The following is a 16,703-nucleotide window of genomic DNA, read 5'->3' as shown; positions in this document are numbered from 1 at the left end:
CAGAAAACACAAACTAATTTATCTTTCAATGTTAAGCATGATTTACGGTGGCTGATATCTGCCATTTCGAAATTACGAACAAAATGCTAATACAGCAATATGAAAATAAGCCAAATGGCCATTCGTAACACCTCGGTCTTTTCTATTGAAAACAACCTCGGACGTATGCCGGTACACCAATAAAAGTAGTTCGTGAACTTTTAAATAATAGTATAAATCATTTGTAGTGTTTTAACGTGCATTTTGTATTACTTGTTGTATTGCCAGTGAAGTGTATTATTGTATACATAAATGAGAGTCCCGAGAGTAAGGAAAGAAAATTGCCAAGATGATCCGATTGCCAACCAAATGGCTGAACAAAAGTGTGGCGTGTTGATAATCGCTCACGGGGAGGGGGGGGGGGGGGGTGCAAAATAAGAAATTATCCGGTGTATTGTACATTAATACCACAACAAGTTAAATTCTTGTTCATTGAATTTCACCGCATACATGTTTACCAAGTACAACATGGCTTTTTTTATTTGTTCAAATAGTGTTTCTCGTATGTCTGTGTTGTTATACATATTGTAAACGATTAGTCAAAATGTTGACATTTAAAGAAATAAACAGTATTTTATATATAATATATTTTCCTATTGTTTTTGTTCCGCCACTAAGCGTATTGTCGTATTGGCGAACATACGAAATGGCAGAAATAAGCCACCATATGATTTAGGTTTAACCTCACACACGTTTGCATTTATACGACTAAATTAACTAAAACCTCAAAATAATCGGACATTTTAATTGAAAACTTGCCCAGGGCTTAAACTGACTCGTTCGATATTTGGATAGCAGATGTTTAACTCAAACTTAATGAAAAAGTAATATAAGAAAACAAGGCTCTATAAATAAACGCTAATGATTTATTATATGTAAGTACATACTTGTCTCAAAGTGGCTCTTAATGTTCGTGTTTAAAGGTCAATAAAAGTACCTCTTCAAGAGGTTGCAGCCAGGACCATATTTTTGTGACTTACATGACAAAACTACAGTTTGAGGGATTTTCCGGACGAATTCTGGTTGAAATAGGTAAGTGTGACATCTTAATGTGTTTTAAATCTGTGTATTCTATACCCTAGTGCACAAGAACTCGTGCAGGTGGTTTAAGTCATTACATCTTTCTCGCATGCGGTGCATAATTGTTTTGCGTTAAATATTACATGATATTTAAAGTCACTTAATGAACTAAATGTATATGTTATGATTTGTTTGTTTTAAAAGTATCATTGTGCTGGAAATCCTATTTGGAAACGCCCATTCACATAATTTTTTGTTTACAAATTAATATTTTTCGAAACAGGTTTTCGCCCCTGCCCGACCCCATCCGTTGTATGTATGTTCTAGACCAAAAACGCATCGATGTCCACCTAACCCTACAACAGTCAATAAGTCTGATTATGCTCTCGCCAATATCTCCGCAAAATGATTTTTCAAAGAAATAAATATGAAAGACGGAAAAATATTTGATACATAAATGAACAAATTATAACTAAGATACGGTTACGGTCGTTAATAAGCACGTTATTCCGCTATGTACGTTGGAAAACACATTTCATGTACCTGTCTGATTTAATTAATGTTGATCATTGTTGTTGTTGTTTTTTTTTACATTGGGAATTGCTTAACAATCTTACGATCAATTGAAAAACAAAAACAGTGCATAATATTGAGCTAATAACAAGCCCGTTGGCTATTTTATTATCGATGTGTCGTGGTTTTTAATAACCAGTTGACCATGATGACCGTAATTTATAGGACAAGTGGCCGGTCAATTACCATAAAAATAATTACATTTATCGGAGTACGTGTACATGGACAATTAAGAAAATATTGCTTCATGTGTTCGTCTCAACACTAGATTTTCGGCCTTTTCTCTACTTTTTAGAGCTGGTTTTTTCTCTATCTTGTTTTGGTTCATACACTTCATTCGAGATTTTCGGTTTTTACTCTACTTTTATCGAGATTTTCGGTTCCCATCCTACTTCCTTAGAGATTATTCGGTTCTTACTCTACTTCTTTCGAGATTTTCCGTTCCTACTCCACATCATTCGACATTTCAGTTCCTACTTTTAAATTACATCTATCGACATTTCGGTTCCTACTTTACATAGATCGACATTTCGGTTCCTACTTTACATCTATCGATATTTTCGGTTGCTACCCTACTTCACATTTTCAGTGTTTACCCTACTTCTTTCGAGATTTTTCGGTTCTAACTCAACTTCTTTCGATATTTTTGGTTCCTACTCTACTTCTTTCGATATTTTCGGTTCCTACTCTACTTCATTCGATATTTTCGGTTTACTTATTCTACTTCTTTCGAGATTTTCAATTTCTACTCCATATTTTTCGACATTTTCGGTTCCTACTTAACAACTATCGATATTTTCGGTTCCTACTTAACATCTATCGACATTTTCGGTTGCTACCCTTCTTCACATTTTCAGTTCCTACCCTACTTCTTTCCATATTTTTCTTTTCCTACACTACTTCTTTCGATATTTTTGTTCCTACTCTACTTCTTTCAATAGTTTCGGTTCCTACTCTACTTTTTTCGATAGGTTCGGATCCTACTCTACTTCTTTCGAGATTTTCAATTCCTACCTACTCTTCTTCTTTCGATTTTTTCGGTTCCTACTCTTCTCCTTACGACATTTTCAATTCCTACTCTATTTCTTTCTATTATTTCGGTTCCTACTCTATATCTTTCGATATTTTCGGTACCTACCCTACATCTTTCGATATTTTCGGTTCCTACTCTACATCTTTCGACAATTTCTGTACCTACCCTACATCTTTCGACATTTTCGGTTCCTAGACTCTACATCTTTCGATATTTTCGGTTCCTACTCTATTTCTTTCGATATTTTCGGTTCCTACTCTACATCTTTCGATATTTTCGGTTCCTAAACTCTACATTTTTCGACATTTTCGGTTCCTACTCTATTTCTTTCGATTTTTTCGGTTCCTACTCTACATCTTATGATTTTTTCGGTTCCTACTCTACTTCTTTCGGCATTTTCGGTACCTACCCTACTTCTTTTGACATTTTCGGTTCCTACTCTACATCTTTCGGTTCCTTAACTCTACTCTCTTTTATTTTTGTGATATTTTCACTAGTAACTTAGTTATTACACATTTGTTAGGCAATTAAACCATAATGTGCCACTAGTCAAATAACCATTTTGTAAATGCAATGTACATGTATGTGTCTGTTCGTCTTTGTGTTATTTGCATAGTATTTTGTTGAAATGTTTGATCAGGGGTCATATTGACCTATTTCAAACACATCATCTGTATATACTTTTTCGATGAATAAACGTTCTTCTTCTTCTTCTACATCCTGCGAGATTTGCGTTACCCTACAGGCTCTGGTTCTTTCGCGATTTTCGGTTCTAACTCTACTTCTTCGAGAAGTAAAGTTTAAAAGTTATCTCAAGATTTAAACTTTATATTAACAGAACTATACGATTCAAAAATATATATATATGATGCTACAGATGACCTTTTTCGTTTTACATTGCTTTTTATACAAGTCGTGGTTTATTTCTGAATGTTCAACCTTAAAGTTTAGAATGTTTATGTATGAATGTCTGACTTCACTGAGACCAGAAGTACAACTTATGCTGTGTTTGGCGTGCCGATACCTCATCGGACCCCCTGTCCTATATTATGAACATGTAACATGACTCACATATGTTATTTTCCTTGACCTCAGTATGGAAACACTTATTCTAGTGTAAGATGTACGTGCAGTAAGTGTTTCTTAATGTTGTCTTGAGTGGAAATTATTTGCTATTCTTCTAGGCGGTGTAAGTAGACTTATTTGCTGTAATTATAAGTGGGACATTGTTCTATTTTAGTAAAAAGTCTAAATATATTATATATATATTTGATATTTATTTAATTATGTACGTAATATATACTAGTATACATAAAATATGGCAATTATTACTCAGTGGATAACTAATTGCCCAGATACGACTCATTCTCAAATCGATGTACAATATGACCCGAGTGTTCACAACGGTGTGTTCCCGCTTTGCCAACCAATAATTTTTCCTATAGAAATTATAGGTGGGGTTGGGGGATGTATTGTTTGTGGTAACAATAGAGTTGATAAGTGCTATTTGGTGAAAATGCTAGACTGGCCCCATTTTTTATTTAAAAAGTTTTAAAACAGTTTAACCGTAATAACATTTTTTTGAATCAGAATGCATAATAAATGAGTTTAAATCACAATGTCACAAAAATGGAAATAAACAATACTCAATACAATCAATACAATGGACATTTTACATTAGTATATTATTTCATTGGTATCAATATATAAGCACATAGCAAATATTGAATATTTCACTCATTAAAATGTTTAATTTTTATTCTATTTTAAACATTCTGAAAACATCACAATAATAAAACAACAGTATATACATATGTACATGTCAGTAACGAACATATTGTCCAAGGTATTATTACTAATATTTATACAGTTTTATACATAAAGCACATTCAATGTAATTTAACTAAATGTGAGACAGCATCAACATAGGACATAGTGTCCATCTCACCCATACTCAGTTGGTCCTTAAGGCGGGTGAGCCTTTCTTCAAGTTGGCGGTATACTCGCTTTCGTGGGCGCTGTTTACCAACGTAGGCATGCTGAAATATTTTGGCCTCATTTGCTGCCTGTTCCTTCTTGATGATGTCTAGGAGGGTGTAGATGATGGGATGGCAGTGTTTCAGTTGATTGTTAATTTTGTGGTGCCACCCCTCCACATGGTTTGTCGTCCTAGGGCCGTCGTTGTTGAAGTGGTTCAAGGCTTGCCGGTCTCTTTCTACCCACTGTTCTGTGAGATAGTCCTTGAACCTTAGCACTTGCGCTGAGTCATCGTCACAATCCTCGAGTGCCTCCAACCACACATCTTCTACGGACGCCAATGGCACCAGAGGCAGTGCCGAAGCACGCATCACTAACTTCTTTACTCATAATTGTCCCTAAACTCACAAACAAGACCTAGTGATTGAACTTTCCTCCACAAACACTGTGTGAAGTGGAAGAAACACCCACGAACATCAAATATACCCCTGACCGCACGCCATGCTGCTGTTTCGAAATCCATCATCACAGTGTCTGGCGACAGGGGTATGGTATTCTCAGTAGCGAAGTCCTTGATGTAGGTTCTTTCTTGTTTGTTTGGTAGGAGTCCATACACCAGGGGACACATGTACCCGTCGACCGCCGCGTGGATGCTGTACAGCTGGCAGAAGTAGTGGGCTAGTAGTTAAGTAGTAGTCAGTAGTTAAGAATCACAAGTGACTCCACGACGCTTCAATAATCAGTAGTTAAGAATCACAAGTGACTCCACGACGCTTCCAAAGTCAGTAGTTAAGATTGGAAAGTTAACAACGGTAACGTTCACAACGATGTGAACTTGAACAAAGTTCTGAAAAATCGGTTCTATGTTTTACATTTTTACTATGTCATTAGCCGTAACGTTAAATTATCAAGACAATTATAAAGGCATTCAAAATTCACCATCGTTGTACAGAGGATACCGTTAATTGACACCACGCCGATTACGATAAGGCTACGCCTACACTGTCACGTGACTCTTCAGTAAGGGCCCTCCGACATGAACACAGAAGCAGACGATATTTATACAGAATTTAGACTTGACAATCAGATAAAAAATTGCATGGAACATGGTAAAACATTAATTAATCATTATAATTAATTAAATTCGATGCTTGATTCAGATGGCAATAATTTAATGTCTAAACTTTAAAATAATTAATTTCTAAAAAATATCGGAATTTTGTTTCAGTAGAAACAATTTACACTATTGTAAACCTCAAAATTTAGGGGAAAAACATGTATAATAATTAATTTCCTTTACGAAAGTCAACAAAAATGACTTTTGTTTAGATCAAATGGATTTTGCTGTTTTTCTTCCTTTCTCCATTAAACATCACCTTTTATACAAGTTTAGTGAACTATTATTATTATTATTATTATTGATATAACTACCGTAATGTTTCTTTCAATGAATAAATATTCGTATTAAATGAAATGCGAAACTGTTCCTACAAGGAACATAAATTTAGGTATACATTGATTTGCGTCATTTACGAAGATGATTTTGTTTTATCTGTACGTATATACGTTTTGTGACCTTTAGCTATATGATATTTGATCTTTTTAAATTTAATAAAAAAAAATGTAACCGAAATTAACTGAATTGTCTTTTTCACTAACCGTTTGACCAATCAAACTTAAAAGCAAATGTATATGCTTCGGATTTAAAACTTTACGCACAAGAGGGAGAAAAAAATCAAAATCAAAATAAATGGCGAGATGTCGGCAATATTATACACTAATACTCATAATGATATTTCTTGTTTTTTGACTAACGAAAAAGATACGTATATTATCATATTTACGGTCACATTAAGAATTTGGAGGGTTGAAATAGTCTTCCGAAAGGTCACTTTGTAATCAAACAAATTCCTTTTTTGCATAATTTGAGCAGCCATAAGGGCAAATGTCAGTGTTATAAATTTCCTTGTCTTAACTATCTCTCAGTTAAAAAAACAACACAATATTTTGTGTTTAATATATAGAAAACAGAATAATTACACTACTGTTGGTATGTGCAGATTGTCGGAGGTCATGGCGAATAGCAACGGGCAAATGATAAGCCCCGCCTAAACTGGACGCTGATTAGTCTTGACAACATGTCGGTTATGTTTAAGGATTATGTTTTACATTTATTCATCTGAAAACACTAATAATTTTCACAGTTAGAAAATAGAAAACTGACAACAAAACTGCTCGCCCACAAGGACTCTTACCTTCAAGCTGCACTCTCACAGATTTACCATTTTTACAACTTTTTTTTATTTTTTTGTCTTCGAAAGAGCAAATGTTTGTGTAAATATCTTCAAATCAATAATATAAGATTGCTGACAAAAAATCAGATCGTAGATTTTCATATTTCCGTTCGAAATTAATGTTTTATGGTCTAACAAAATGCATAAAACATCTTTTTCGGAACCTAAATACAAATATCTGCGATCTATTTTTTTGTCAGCAGTCTTATTTAACTTTTTTCCATGAATTTTCGCAAAAATTGGCTCGTTCCAAGACAAAATATACTGACTTGAAAAAGTTGTCAAAACGTTCAGTCTGTGAGAGAGCAGCTTTAACTGTAGCTGAACAATAATTAAACATTTTAAAGCCTTTTGTTGAGAAGCGTTTTTAACGCAATTCAAAATCGTGGACTTCAAAGACAATATGTTTAAGCACAAATCACCATTTGTTGAAGTGCTCCAGCTGTCAGTGTCTTAGTTTCAACACTTCTAATGATTTGCAACACTTTATTTCGTCATAAAAAAGAAGTGCATTTCACAAAACAGAGTGAGTCCCTTTAAGGCGGTAAGCCATTCGTTTAAAAGTGGTGAAAACAAGTTGGCCAAAAATGACTATTAAATATTTCAAATTCATTTAAATGTGCAAAAATAGACATGTTAAAGCTGATTTTTTTTATTCAGTGGCTTTAAAGATGAACTACAGGGTAATAAAGCGTATCAAAGTCACACTATATGATATCGACAATACCATTCTCGACTCAGGGCATGTGTACCGAAATACCAGACTGGTGGCAGTGACATTTAATACATTTTGACTTTGATTGAACACCTTTAATACCATTACACTATTAAAAGAAATCGCTTCCATTGCTAAATCGGCAATATTGTCTCAACGTTTTGAGAACATGTAGCTAAGTGAGTCATTCGCTTGAAAAATAAATACATCTATGACCTAAATACATTATAACGTGGATAACTAGATATCGCACGAACGCTGCTTTGTTTAAAGATCACCAATTAAATTTAAAATTTCCAATACACTTATAAAATGTTTAAAGTAGAATAACCATGGTCGCTTTATATCGACTTTTGCGCAAACAATACTGAACAACTTACTCACGTGAATGATTCAGTCACTTTAAAGTTAAACTCAAATACCAATACACTATAAAATGTTTAAAGAAGCGAAACCATACTTCGCCTGGTCGCTATACAGTATATCGACTACACACTGTCAACCGTGTGTGAACATGTAGTAAGGGTGTTGTCGCTTCCTCGTATGATTATAGAATATTGGAAAAAGTCTTTTGCCTTTGGCACTGCTAGGATAGGCTGGGGATTTTCAAATCCTCGGAATAACTGCCACGATGAAGGTTAGTTTCTTCAATATTTTAGATATTTTGCTGCATATTTTCATGTTTACAGTGTCAGTGTATATATGCATCAGAGGTTGTACGTAGCCATTTTAAAATGTTCCGCTTTGCCAGTCAGTTATAACATTCAAGTTTATTTAAGGAAGATTTTTAATTCGATGCATGCACTCTGCCAGTATCCAGCATAACTCATTTATAGTCGCGGTTTGCAAATCGCAGGTGTAAATTATGAGATGATATTCTTACTTTACGCCCCAAAATGCTTCAACTTGCACATTTTAGACAATAACAATGAGGCAATCGCCTTTAAACACTCCACACTTTATAAACAGTGTATCTGGCTATCTGTGGAGCTCAGCCCAGGAAGTATTATACTGAACAGAACAAGATGATTCATACTTCCAACAGCTTTTGAAAACGATTGATTTTAAATTATGATTGAGAATTATTCGTTTTCATTTCTTATTTTTTCCGTACAATCAATCAGACAGACGGACAAAAGTGTCGGTTTAGTGTTGTAAATTTGTATATAACAGCTCGTTACCTTATTGCAAGAACTCAATATCCGCACCTATTTATATATGCACTAATTGAGTTCTTGCTCTAAGGTGACGACTTTCTTATATTGTATGTCAGATTGTATACAATTAACATATAAGTATATACTGTTTAGTAAGTATATCATGAACATTCAATATAGAAACGCCGGATTTCGACTTGTTAATGGCATCAAGTATCGGGATGAGATGTTTCAAGTTTATGTATCGTTCAGCCCTCAAGATGATACTAATGTCAAGTTTTCCTCATTGTTTCTAGTGAGGCGATTCAATCTGGTTTACAATCTGAGATGAACTCGACTTTAAATCAGTTTCATGTTTTAAATAACTACCTCATTTCGGCAGTATAACGCCCCTGAACTACCGGCTAGCAGGAACCATACACTCAACTATTCATCAAATGTATTGAGTTAAAGTCACAACGCCACAAACTAATATCCACCTTTATAAACTTTCAACGTTTAACCGAGTTGGGTTATGACATAATCTATGTTTTGTCAAAGTTAGTTTACAGGATATCAGTTTAGATATTAGCAAAATTAGAAAATATTTCGGCAACTATTTGATGTTTTAAATGATCCTTTTTTACTAGGGATGGAAACCGGATACCAAATCGGTATCCGGATATTCGTATCAAGTATTCGAATACTATCCGGATACTCGTATCAAATTGTTTTCATAATGCACTAGTCATTTGTAACAACGGCCCCCAGGTCCGGGGAATAGCGGGGACTTTGACTTTCGGTACAGCCAAGCCGGGCAAATTCTCCGCCCTGCGGGGACGATCTGCTGGTAAAACCCCCGCCAAATTTTTAACGACTGGATGAAAAAACCGGCTTTGGTAGATCTTCTGCATGTACTTCACTCAATAAAACAAAACAAATCGTCATTAGAAATCGACATAACATACAAACAAAGTAGCCCCATTAACCAGTTCTCTTTCAGTCCTCTTTAAAGCTGCACTCTCACAGATTAAACGTTTTGACATTTTTTTTTATTTGTCTTGGAACTAGCCAATTTATGCGTAAATGCATGGACACCAGTGATATAAGACTGCTGACAAAAGATTGCAGATTTTCATATTTAAGGTAAAAAATGTTTTGTTTTGAATTTTCTTAAACCGTTAGTAACGGTTTTAGCCATAAAACATTAACTTTCGAACGGAAATATGAAAATCTGCGATCTGATCTTTTGTCAGCAGTCTTATAATCACTGGTATGCATATATTAACACAAACATTGGCTCGTTCGAAGACTGTAAATCTCAGTGTGTGTATACCACGTGGTAAATAACGTCATATATGCTACGACGGACGGCAAAGATAACTTTTCTTATACTACACTATTTTAAATAAAACAAAGGGCAGTCTATGCCGCTTAAAAGGCCCCGCCTTCGTTTTATTACTGAAGTGTGATAATGTCACTAGTTTCATCAAACACTTCGACAAACCTGTTTCCAAAATAATGTTTGGACAGTGCTCCGTCAGACGGCCGTATTGTGGAAAGGTTTGTCGAAGTGTTTTATGAATCTAAACTCTCAATCAAACTCTGGTAAAAGACCGTAGGCGGGGCTCCATAAGCGGCGTAGACTGCGCTATGTTTCATTTAAAATGGTGAAGAAATAGTGAAGTTATCTTTGTTTAAAGTCTTTATTCGAAGCAAATATTGCCTTCCGACGTAGCATTTATGACGCAATTTATCACGTGGTATACCCAGACTGAATCGGTGAAACATATTTTAGTTGTTTTATTAATATGTAGCTTAATTGAATTATTACACCGCAGATCTGTCATATTGCAGAGGAATGTGTGACTGGGGAAAATACCCGTCGTTATCAGTTATGTCGTAGTGAAAAAAATAAAATAATTTAATAACAATAGAATTCGTATTCTTTCCGCAGACTTTTTTTTCAGTTCTTTTTTCAGGATCTAATTTAGTTTCGACCTTTCCTACAATGTTCCACAGCTTGAGTGGTCGGCTTAATTTTCACATCCGTCTGAACACCTACTTTACCAGAAATTGGTTTCATTACCATCTTCTCCATACTAGACATTGCAGATTGAGCAAGAGCTGCTCGAATAAATCCCCGTGTCAGCCCTGTGTGAGAATATAGGCTCATTTTGGATGCACAGTCAGGAATAGTTATTTTTTACCGTGATGGTATTTGGTGGTTTTCGTTGTGATATTTGGTGTTTTCCATGGCGATATTTGTTTTTTTTCCGTGTCCGAATTTGGTATTTTTCGTGTCCACTTTTTTTTTCGTGGCTGTATTTAGCGTTTTCCGTGGCGGTATTTGTTTTGCTTTTTCGAATGAATACTTTTGTGCAATGAAATTCTCTCAATGTTCTACAGTGTGATCACAATTGGCTATTTCTATGAAAGTTAACTCTATTTTTACTGAGTTTTCCGTGATAGTTGCCATTCGACCTATTGCAATGTTTGAATAATGAGAAACGGCACTCCTGAGCTTTCGTAGTAGATATTTATAGCCACAGGACATCGATATGCATTTATGATGGATTAATTGCCGAAATGAATGATGGAACTCCTTAAAACTGACTAATCATGCAGTCATGTCTTACTCCTTGTTCGGTTTTAAATATTTTGGCAATGCGATAATACTCCATGTTAAGTTATAACAGCATAAATCATATTAACGTTGCATTATAAACAACCACTTTTTTGTAATGTCTTTTGCATTGTTAAGAAATGTGACATGAGTGATGCATATCAATATTCATTCTTTTTGATATAAAGAAGACATTACATTTTGTTTGTCATGTTGAGAGCTTTTCTAAGGACCGGGATTGAATACATCTTCTTTGTATTATATTTTTTATGCATCTATAATATCATATGAATCGCTTTGTTCCTGCTTTTAGGTTTATTTCAATAAATGTTAAAAACATATACCAAACTAATGGGTTCGTCCATGTAACTTTACCTCGTTTTTGTTTAAACGAAAAAACACACGAATAAATCATAGTCGAGATTGTTTCGTGAAATGAGATGCGTGGTGTTAACTTTTTCACACATTGTGAAAGACTATCACAACATTGCAAACCTATGAAATATATCACGCGTTTCAAGACATTTAAATGAAACTTGGTACACGTGTTGCCAGAGACAAACGCACTTGCATAGCAAGGCCCACACTATGGGATTTAGACGGGGGTGCACCCGGCGCGCGCCCCCTCTAAATTTTTCCAAGTTTTTTTATGTCAATATCTGAGAAACAATATGAAAATAGTTCACTTGAATGCACTATTTCAAATTAAAATGGCTCAAAGTTTCCTTGTGGATGACATTACGCTCTTATTCACTCATTAAACCCTGTGTTTTTAGGTAAGGGGGCGTACTTCCTTAGTTGCGCTCCTAAACCGCGCCCCCTCTAACTCAGTATCCTGAACCCGTCCCTGGCCCATAACTCAGACTGTCGAGTTTTAGTATGCTTTAAGTTTTCGACTGAAAAAATAACAGCAACAACAACAACTATAGACGATCGATGGCATTCGTCCTCGACGCTCTGTTATTCCCCTTGTGTGAAATACGTGGATTATAGTGCACTATCAAATCTTTCTTTAACTCGTTAAATTTGTATGACCTTAGAGCGACCCTTGTGGCTGTTGAAGTCCAAATAATGATTATTCTCAGGCCTGTCCGGGGGTTAGATAAACTGTTTTGAATCGCGTAACAGACAGTTGACACACTAAAATGAAATTCGTATTGTTATCTATGTAGTTTATTTTCATATGGCAATTTAAAATAACGCCTTTATCATGGTTTAAAGTCCAAAATACATACTGAAGTTAAGCTAGTGTGCGGAGAGTGGATGTAATAGTTATAACGAGATTAGCCGGCAACGTTTGTAAAAAGATCTGCACCGCAATACACTTCCGCTGTCAGATCGCGCCCACTTTGAATGGCGCGTGAACACTGAATAGCATTAGGTTTATTTTGAAACTAAATTTTCGGATTATATATTATTCAGTCTGACATTAAGATGTAAGTTGTGATAGTGAAGGAAACGCGCATTGTATAAATCATTCGTCATCTTAGCTTCAATAGATCATTACCTGTTTGTTTGAAACTAAACATGCGTGGAATTACAAAACCACGGACAGTTGAAAACGTGTCCATTAAAACATAAAGTAAATAAGTGCTAAAACTTAATCAATACAGTAGAAAGAAATTATGGACTTGCCTTTGAATGAAGCTAAACAAGATCAGGTAATTGGATATTTTATGTTTTGTTTTTATACCATGTATATGTTAAGTGTTCAAATGAACATTTAACAGTGTTTTGGCATTTGATTCTAAACATCGTTAGCATAGTGATGGCTATTTGTTTTATACCACAAAATGGTTGTTTTAAACATAAGCAGTGGATATCAATTGGTATGCTTTCACGTACAAAACATTTGAGAAAGACCAAGATTAGAATTTCTAATGATGATTTACAATGTCCACATACCATAGCTGTAATCGTTTAATTTGGTATTTGTAAAATGTCTTAATGTCTTAGACGTTTTGGTCAGGGTCCAAATTTTGCATAGCCAGATGTACTTTGGAATATTGTTCAATCAATAAAGCTTATAACATTGTAGTGTAGGACCTCAGACTGCAGGACACATAATTCTTAACATATGAAATGAACCGCTTTTTTGTAATTCCACTTATATAAAAAAATAAACATTACTCACCAAACGACTAAACAAATTCATCGATTTGTAGACATAACTCTTCTGTGGTAATCTTTTTCCCCATTGTCATGTTCCTTGTTTTACATTCAATATGCAACTTGAAGTAATCTTGGGTTCATACATCATTGACTTCATTCACTCTACTGGTCAGTTATCAATAACAAGTAGTCCGATTAGCGACATCGTTCTTAGATCCAATTAAGACAAATATTGAAAACAAGCCCTTGTTCTACAAAATGTGACTCAATCAAGACATCAGTTTAGATTAAACTGGTGTTAAGTTAAATAGCCAAATGAAAGTATACTGGGCCGGTATTCATAAAACATTTTAAGTAATTTCATATCTTAAGTCAACTTCTTAAAATTTTCATAGTCATCATTCTTTTACAAAATATTTTGTGAATTGCATGACATTAATGAGACTTAAGTATTTAGATATTATTAACGTATTATATCATATGACCATTGAGATACTTTACTTAAGATGTTTTATGAATACCGCCCCTGGCCTGGTGCTAGGTTAGAGCTAAAGTAAGTTGAACGTCGGTTCCATTCAAGGGCTGAAAAGAGTTGGTTTAAACATATTTTATTCAACACGTATACATATATCAAAGTCCACATTTAATACATTTACAACACTTGCATATAATGTATTGAATCGGATTGAAACGGAAGCATAGCTTTAATATAAAGTTTCTCTCCGTTGGAATTAAAGTACACGTTATGCAGACTTATGAGAAAATTAGGTATTTTCAATTACATGCTTATATTTTGTAAATGAAAACGTGTTCAATCATTCAGAATATTATTTTTAGATAACTAAAGAATGCGTGCGTATTTATCTTTACACATGATACTTTTGGCAACAAAGAAAAAGAGAAAATGAACAAAGATAGCATGGATGAAAACACAGATAGTGAGAGTGAGGATAAATGTAATATTTATGATCTAGCTTAAAGAAGTTGAAGGTCGGTTCCCAAATAAGTACTAAATGAAGATAAAGGTCCTATGCTAAGTTAGACTAAAATTGAATTGTAAGTCGGTTGCGAATTTATTGCTTAATGAAGATTACGGTCCTAAATAAAGATGTAGGTCGTTGGCCATTAAGGGCTAAATGAAGTTGTAGGTCAGTTGCCAATTTGGAGCTAAATGAAGTAATTTATCGGTTGCCCAATTAGAGATAAATGGAATTATTGATCTGTTGCCAATTTGGAGCTAAATGAAGTTATTTGTCGGTTGCCCAATTAGAGATAAATGGAATTATTGATCTGTTGCCAATTTGGAGCTAAATGAAGTAATTTGTCGGTTGCCCAATTATAGATAAATGGAATTATTGATCTGTTGCCAATTTGGAGCTAAATGAAGTTATTTGTCGGTTGCCCAATTAGAGATAAATGGAATTATTGATCTGTTGCCAATTTGGAGCTAAATGAAGTAATTTGTCGGTTGCCCAATTATAGATAAATGGAATTATTGATCTGTTGCCAATTTGGAGCTAAATGAAGTAATTTATCGGTTGCCCAATTAGAGATAAATGGAATTATTGATCTGTTGCCAATTTGGAGCTAAATGAAGTTATTTGTCGGTTACCCAATTAGAGATAAATGGAATTATTGATCTGTTGCCAATTTGGAGCTAAATGAAGTAATTTGTCGGTTGCCCAATTAGAGATAAATGGAATTATTGATCTGTTGCCAATTTGGAGCTAAATGAAGTAATTTGTCGGTTGCCCAATTAGAGATAAATGGAATTATTGATCTGTTGCCAATTTGGAGCTAAATGAAGTAATTTGTCGGTTGCCCAATTAGAGATAAATGGAATTATTGATCTGTTGCCAATTTGGAGCTAAATGAAGTTATTTGTCGGTTGCCCAATTAGAGATAAATGGAATTATTGATCTGTTGCCAATTTGGAGCTAAATGAAGTTATTTGCCGGTTGCCCAATTAGAGATAAATGGAATTATTGATCTGTTGCCAATTTGGAGCTAAATGAAGTTATTTGCCGGTTGCCCAATTAGAGATAAATAGAATTATTGTTCTGTTGCCAATTTGGAGCTAAATGAAGTTATTTGTCGGTTGCCCAATTAGAGATAAATGGAATTATTGATCTGTTGCCAATTTGGAGCTAAATGAAGTTATTTGCCGGTTACCCAATTAGAGATAAATGGAATTATTGATTTGTTGCCAATTTGGAGCTAAATGAAGTAATTTATCGGTTGCCCAATTAGAGATAAATAGAATTATTGATCTGTTGCCAATTTGGAGCTAAATGAAGTTATTTGCCGGTTGCCCAATTAGAGATAAATAGAATTATTGATCTGTTGCCAATTTGGAGCTAAATGAAGTTATTTGCCGGTTACCCAATTAGAGATAAATGGAATTATTGATCTGTTGCCAATTTGGAGCTAAATGAAGTAATTTATCGGTTGCCCAATTAGAGATAAATGGAATTATTGATCTGTTGCCAATTTGGAGCTAAATGAAGTAATTTATCGGTTGCCCAATTAGAGATAAATGGAATTATTGATCTGTTGCCAATTTGGAGCTAAATGAAGTTATTTGCCGGTACCCAATTAGAGATAAATGGAATTATTGATCTGTTGCCAATTTGGAGCTAAATGAAGTAATTTATCGGTTGCCCAATTAGAGATAAATGGAATTATTGATCTGTTGCCAATTTGGAGCTAAATGAAGTAATTTATCGGTTGCCCAATTAGAGATAAATGGAATTATTGATCTGTTGCCAATTTGGAGCTAAATGAAGTTATTTGTCGGTTGCCCAATTAGAGATAAATGGAATTATTGATCTGTTGCCAATTTGGAGCTAAATGAAGTTATTTGTCGGTTGCCCAATTAGAGATAAATGGAATTATTGATCTGTTGCCAATTTGGAGTTAATGAAGTTATTTGCCGGTTACCCAATTAGAGATAAATGGAATTATTGATCTGTTGCCAATTTGGAGCTAAATGAAGTTATTTGCCGGTTGCCAAATTAGAGATAAATGGAATTATTGATATGTTGCCAGTTTGGAGCTAAATGAAGTAATTTGTCGGTTGCCCAATTAGAGATAAATGGAATTATTGATCTGTTGCCAGTTTGGAGCTAAATGAAGTTATTTGTCGGTTGCCCAATTAGAGATAAATGGAATTATTGAT

General features: G+C 34.5%; 1 protein-coding gene and 1 pseudogene across 4 annotated transcripts in view; one reads left to right on the top strand and one right to left on the bottom strand.

Annotated features, from left to right (window-relative positions):
• The first annotated feature begins 795 nt into the window (after nucleotides 1-795).
• LOC128206254 (solute carrier organic anion transporter family member 4C1-like) overlaps nucleotides 796-16,703 on the top strand; it is a 34,081-nt gene continuing 18,173 nt past the window's right edge. Inside the window, exon 1 of one of the 4 annotated variants that reach the window (XM_052908607.1) lies at nucleotides 796-1,071. Coding sequence is in view for 2 of the 4 variants with exons in the window: in XM_052908605.1 (XP_052764565.1) it covers nucleotides 13,039-13,074 (36 nt within the window). In the remaining 2 variants the exon portion in view is untranslated. Of the gene's footprint in view, nucleotides 1,072-3,768; nucleotides 3,855-8,129; nucleotides 8,289-12,765; nucleotides 13,075-16,703 lie in introns of those variants that run through there. The other 3 variants (XM_052908608.1, XM_052908606.1, XM_052908605.1) reach the window with 3 other exon arrangements.
• Nucleotides 4,513-5,270, bottom strand: LOC128205025 (uncharacterized; annotated as a pseudogene).

Source organism: Mya arenaria, chromosome 10, assembly GCF_026914265.1.
Source record: "Mya arenaria isolate MELC-2E11 chromosome 10, ASM2691426v1".
Classification (NCBI taxonomy): Eukaryota; Metazoa; Mollusca; class Bivalvia; order Myida; family Myidae; genus Mya; species Mya arenaria.
This window is presented reverse-complemented; position numbering and strand designations above follow the sequence as displayed.